General features: G+C 35.1%; 1 protein-coding gene across 1 annotated transcript in view; it reads left to right on the top strand.

The window, feature by feature from the left end:
- The window catches only part of LOC107745321 (band 4.1-like protein 1), a 349,703-nt gene extending 346,531 nt beyond the window's left edge, over nucleotides 1–3,172 (top strand). Inside the window, exons 18-20 of the mRNA XM_016559185.1 lie at nucleotides 2,064–2,144; nucleotides 2,473–2,589; nucleotides 2,878–3,172. Of these exons, the coding sequence (XP_016414671.1) occupies nucleotides 2,064–2,144; nucleotides 2,473–2,589; nucleotides 2,878–2,883 (204 nt within the window). The 3' untranslated portion in view covers nucleotides 2,884–3,172. The remainder of the gene's footprint in view (nucleotides 1–2,063; nucleotides 2,145–2,472; nucleotides 2,590–2,877) is intronic.
- Nucleotides 3,173–6,751: the final 3,579 nt, after the last annotated feature.

Raw genomic sequence — 6,751 nt, 5'->3', positions numbered from 1 at the left:
TGAACATTTGGGCGGCGTTATGCAAATCTTCCCACATTGTGATGTAGACATGTGGGGGCGTGTTAGAATGAGCCGTTTTAGGTAGGCATGGCTGACTCTTAACTTTTATAAAGAATATCTCTTTGGATGTGAGACTTTAGTCTTTGCAACTTTACAGATCTTCTTTATGCACCAAGAGCTTGTAACACACCAAAGAGAAAGGAAAAATTGAAATCGCATCATATGACCCCTTTAAAAGGTCCGCTGTAAAATCAGTGTGCAGTGCCCAAACAAACATTTTTGCGCATGTGAAGGATTTTACACAGATATTAGAACATGAGTGAAGTATAAAGCCATGTTTAGGCTACATAATGAATAATAGTTATGCAAACAAATGTTACAAATATGGCAAAAATGGAAACATTTGGATTCTCATGGTATGAGACAGGCTTGTGAGCCCAATGCCGTTTCAGTTTTGCTTGACATTTGTATGTTGTTTATAATGAATGCCACTGTATGTTGTTTATAATGAATGCTTCTAAACCGGGGTGTTTTTAGGGGTGTGATATTCAAATGACGATTGTTTTCTGCCGCCACATTTATCAACGTGCGATCATTAGTATGAGATTGGCGGCATACGAATGTTTCATGAATCACATGTGAACTCTGTCGTAAGTTGATTTGTGCACACGGATCTGCGCTCAGTTCTACGTTCGATTGATAAATGAGGCCCATTATGCCCTCTGAGCCAACACACCATTATTATTCAGCTTGACATAACTTCAAAAGTTGTACATAGTAAACAGGTCGATTTCTCTGCAAACATTAATAAGGTGATGTAGCAAATTAGCTCAAAAGGGAAATGTATATAAATAATTACAATTAATTATGATTAATTACAATTATTTATGTCAGCGGCCAGTAGTACCTGTAGCAGAATTAAATTGCCATCAACCAATCTGTTCGTCCAGCGAACATTCAGTGTAAGTTCATATCAACTCTAGGAAAGAAATATTTCCGTGGCCACAGAAAATACTTTCCTACAGTATTAATGCATTTGAGCATGTAGTAAGGTTCAAAATCGTAAAGGGACAATTAATTTGCAAGGCAGAATCAGAAACTCATGTAATTTGTGCACAAGAGTTTTATTAACTAAACACTAACACAAACTAGTCTAACAAACAAACAAACAAACAATCACTCATACAGGGGAAAGGGCAAATGTGACTTGATGGATGAAACCATCAGGACAACCAGAGAATGAAGCTATGAAAAGAGTCAGTTAACCACCTGAGTAAAACCATCAGCGCCGTTTATAACGGGGTCTACAGCTTTACTAAACCTCTGTTTCGTTTAGTTAAATGTACGATACTTGCATTGACTTGGCCTGGAACGAGCGTACAGATGCAGTCTCGGATGAAAGTCTCGATGGTTTGGAGGTTCGGTGGTGTAGGAGTCGCGATCACCTTCTTCCGGGTTTGAAGAGTGATGAACTCCAAAGATGTTCTGACTCGATGATGACTGGGAGTTTCTTCCCAGTGGAAAGTGAAAAAGAGCTAAGAGAGACATCAGCTGAGATCCTAGGATCTTTGGTGAATGGAAAGTCAAGGCCCGAGGCCTGGCGCAGACTTAGGGTGTCCTTAGAGGGGTGCTAGCTCACATCCTCATCTTCTCAGAATCTAACAGAACCGCAGGCTGACTGGCTATGTGTTGGAGCCCACCGGGCACGCCCGCACTGGCTCAGGCTCCAACACACTTCTTAGCAGAAGAAGAACAACTCTGGTCTAGCAAAGGTATCATAGTTGCCATGGTAACCAGGGTCCTGGGCCTCGTTCACAGACATCTTGGCACCCAGTATGTTTATTGGGTGAGGGGTCTGTGAATGTTTGTTAATCTAATGAATAATTGATTTGTTAAATCAAATGAAAAATGGTATGTCTGATTGGTCCAGACACTACAGTGAATATTTAAATAAATAAAAAAAGCTTTAAATAAACAGAATGGTGGCGAAAGACTATAAAAATGGCAGCTGATGAAATCTTTTGTCGGAGATTAAATTCTTTAATGTTTTTAACTGGTTTCAGACAGTGAAAGGAGGTTATGCAGAGACCAGGATTGAAAAAAGGATCATCATAACAGGAGATGATGATGTGGATCAACATCAGGTAAGCAAAGACATGTAGATGTAATGTACAGTATGTATAGTGATGGTCAAGTATGTACTCATTAAATATGAAGGAAGCCAGATGACCAGTGCTGGTAAATTTTAATATGCAATAAATAAATGTAGAAACCACATAGCCCTTTCATGATTGCTTACCCTGACTAAAAGACAATGTTCTACTAGTATAAAATTCACCCAAAACTTTTTATAATATAGTATGATTTGGAAAGCACTAAACCTAATTTAGCATACTATGTAGGTCAGCAAATAATGTAATGGTACATGTATATTAAAATCACTTTACTGTCATTAAAACTAACTTTCTGCAGGCTCTCGCCATGGCAATACAGGAGGCCAAACAACAGCACCCTGATATGCTGGTGACTAAGGCCATAGTGGTCAGGGAAACAGACTCTTCATATGAAGAGAAACATCGAACATATGAGGTACAGCAAACATAAAGGACATTGGTTATTGAATTTCTAAAACTTAGAATTTCTTATTGTCCATTAAGGTGATATTTGAACATGTTAAACGCAAAGTGAAATTAAGTAAAAGTAATTTTAATTATAGGGTTTATCTCTGCAGTTAAATGATTACATGTTTCTGAGCTTGACTTAACTGTGGTACATCTCTCTCTCTCTCTTTCTTTGTGTGTGTGTGTGTGCGTGTGTGTGTGTGTGTGTGTGTGTGTGTGTGTGTGTGTGTACTGTGCATTTGTCCAATTGTTCCAGTCTTGATCAATAGAAGGTGCTATTTGGAACATGTAGAGAAGATCAGCTCTGGTTCTATGTATTTCAGTTGAAAGGAGTTGTGCTACTTATGCTACTGAACAGTTTGCTCAAAACAAATCACCCATGCACCCAGTCCTCTGCCATCACTCTCTAATCTGTCCATTTTAGTGACAATCTCCCATCATCTGGTGTCTTTACAATGTTCTGTACCATTCTGAATACTTTCACCATATCAACAGTAGGCTGAACTATCTTCAGTCTTGTATAAATGTCAGTAGTTTAACATTTAATTTAGAGGGGATTTTTTTTTAAATGCTGAAAGTGTTGGAATTCTAGTATTGTCTAGTAATTCTGTGACATCAGACTTAGTTCCTAGAATTACCTTTTTAGAGCTCACAGCTTTTTTGAACTCTTTCTCAAATTGGAAAAAAAATCCTTAAGATTTAGGCTTCCATTTAAAAATTATGCATGACTTTCAAGACATTACCTGAAAAAGTATAAGAATGGGCATACACAGAAGCCACGTATACCTGATGGCCAGCTTCATATTTTTAAATAATATTTGATCAAGTGTTTGCTTGTTAATTATGAATATTTATCATTTCAACTGTCTTATGCATATGCAGACATTTTGGATGTTTGAAGTATAGCATTTTAAAAGATACCCACACCTGACCAGTTAATAAATGAAAAGAGTGAAAAGACCCCACATCAAAACAGCTGAACAAAGCAGAATTACACATGCCATAATAATAAACAAATATTTCCACATACCAAATTGAATCCATGTGGCATTTTAAGTTGAGGCAAGATGTGGCAATGATTATACAAAAAAAAAAGTCAACCTCCTTGCTTTTTTCAACCTTATTTTCAACTAGGTCAACTGAGTATACTCAATATTAATATGGCTCCATTTTAAATCTTGTTGACTTGCTTATTAGGTGACATTTTTAAGGCATCATTAACCTGACACAAAGGCTGTTCAAAAAGATAATTATACTGCTGTCTTAGAAACCTTTGTTGTCTGAATTCTAAGCAACAATTATAAATAAGGAATTTCCATAAATTCCATAATAAATTTTAATGGGCTCAGTGAAAATATCCAATCCAAGATAGTGGTTGAGGTTAGAGAAATGTTGCTTGTTTAGAATTAAATAATAATGTTTTATAAATAACTAAAAATGTGTATTTTTATTTTTATTAGAGTATCGTATCATTACTCGCATTCTTTATTTAAATACATTTCTCAGTCTTCTGTGTGGAACGTTATTTGACATATTGTATCATAGAATGTTTTAAATCTTTTCTATATTATGTTTAAATTCAGTTGTTTTCAGGATGTTGCCTTGGAAGGCAGTAGACAAAGCAACTCACAAGGTTGTGTTCTAGTTACTGATGCTTGATCAATAAAATTAATTTTGTTTTTTTTAATTATTATTTTTTTTAAATGTTTATCATGTAAGGCTTTTTTGGATTTTCAGTGAGTTCTATTTAAGTTATGCTGTATGACTTTGACTTTATGACTTTTTTTATATGCTCGCTTTATGTGAGCTTTTGGGTTTTCCATCTCTATAAATTGTCACCATACAACAGTGTGAATGTAACATTATATCTGACCTGACTATCATACTGTAGTATGTGTATATTCCAATCAAAAGCATAACACATATTAAAAAAAATAAAAATACATATAATTATAATATTATGCATTGTCATGAAAAACAATCATCATATATTGTATTTTCTATGCATTCTAGTGCAGTAACCTAAAAGAAAACCACTAACAGAGGGGTAACAGATAAGAACTGTGAGCTCTTCCTTTCAAGACTTCTGCAATAATTAATGTTTATAGATAAAACTGTGATTATACATACTGTGTTTATTCCACATTACGGATATATGCACCAATGTGTCACTGTTAACCATGGTTTTTGTCTCTTTATGTACACTACTTCTCAACACGTTCTCCTGAGGGATGGAAGATGCTTGGGAAATGTCTGCAGAAAACAAATCTGCAGAATTTTTGTGGACCTGCTCAAAAGTTAATGGAACTGTTCATTTTGGAAAAATGTTACTACATGATTGGTTGTGTTGAAAGGAGGGAAAATTATCATATGTAGATGCAATTGCATCATCAGGTTTCAAGCAGTTGAATCTGTTATTAAGCAAAAAGTTAATGGAATAAAGGACTGTTACTGTGATTAATATGACAGAACTTCATTGTATCAATCATATTATGTGACGTATAGCTTTGTTTTTGTTGTGTATTCATTATCAAACTACAAAATAAGCTTATTTTTTAATTGCTAAAAATGCCATTATTTTATATGACAAAGTTAATAATTGTCTTTTATTGACAACATATTTAAATTATCTTGTATAATTTTGATTAGATCAGATAACATTTTAAGCAGTCATGTTACATGCCTCACATGTTGCATGTTGTCACATTTCATTTTTTTTTTATTTTAAATGGGCCATTTTTGCTTGTCTGCTTTAAGTGCTCCTTTCTAAATGCCCCTATTACATGTGAAATGAGTAAGACCAGTTTAATAACTGTAATGATAATCCACTGTAGGCGAGCGTAGTGAATCCAAGTGCAGAACAAAGTGTAATGCAAAATACAAACAAACGAAGACTAGACTTGACTTAACTTGACTATGACTTAAACACTCATCGACAGCAGGATAAATACATTCAATACACGACAAAGCACTAGTGTTGGGTCGTTCTTGAACGATTCGTTCCATTTTGAACTAATCTTTAATGTGACTCGGGAAGAACGAGTCGTCTCGGGGAGTGATTCGTTCAGTCGCGCATGCGCAACATCCTATAGGTTCTGTACTGGAATTAGTCAAGTAGTTCACCTGTTTCGAGTCTTCGGGTTTTCCGAGTCGTTCGTTCATCACGTGACAGCCCCATAAGCTTAACCAATGCAGTCTGAGCCGGAAAGAGAATTGATTAATTCATCTCTCGAGTCTTCGGGTTTGAGTCGTTCATTCATCACGTGACAGCCCCATAAGCCCAAACCCGAAGACTTGTCAGATAAGAGGTGGTGAGCTAATCATAGACTGAAGACTCAGCTAAACAATGAATTAATCTTTTCTGTTTCTTATAGCAGTTTTGTATTGTTTGTAGTGTGATCAACGTTTGCGTAAGTAGTAGACATATTAGGGAAGTAACACGTAACATTTTAATTATATTTTGTTAAAATGAACGAAATGAACGAAATGACTCGAAAAAAGATTCGTTCATTTTGCTGAACGAGACTCAAAGGTCCGAATCGGTAAAATGATCCGAACTTCCCACCACTACAAGTAGAAGAGCAGAAAGCAGGAGACGAAGCCATTGCAAAATTAGCAGAGTTTATTAAAATAATCCTAGCTGTGTTTAAATGCTCTTTCAACTTCGTCTGACCAGCACAAATCCAGCAAGTGTTATTATAGCCTACCACAATCAATGAAAAATTACTACTTTACAACATCGTCTCTTGACGTTACCTTTAAATGAAGACATTCTCTTATAGCTAACGGTTTGATTCATCTGTAATGATGTACGTGTGCCCTCTAGTGGAATATTCAAAAAAGTGGTTGTGTCCTATTTTCAAGTAGTAGTAATAATAATAATAATAATAAAGCCTTTAGAATATTACAGTATTCAATGTTCTTTTGTTCATAAAATAGACTTCATAAATGCAATTTAAACAATAATATTTGTAAGACGCTTTTTAGAAAATTTACTTGGAAACAATAATGTGCATCAATGGAAAGAAAGAAATCAAAGACTTATTCATATTTTTTTTATATATTAAAACATAAGTAAATACTATTTACACAAAAACTGCTATTTGACACAAAATCCAATAAAACGGTAA

The sequence above is a fragment of the Sinocyclocheilus rhinocerous genome, unplaced genomic scaffold, assembly GCF_001515625.1.
Source record: "Sinocyclocheilus rhinocerous isolate Xijiao unplaced genomic scaffold, SAMN03320098_v1.1 scaffold1730, whole genome shotgun sequence".
NCBI classification, from domain to species: Eukaryota; Metazoa; Chordata; class Actinopteri; order Cypriniformes; family Cyprinidae; genus Sinocyclocheilus; species Sinocyclocheilus rhinocerous.
The sequence above is the reverse complement of the archived record's forward strand: the minus strand, read 5'-3'. Positions and strand labels throughout refer to the sequence as shown.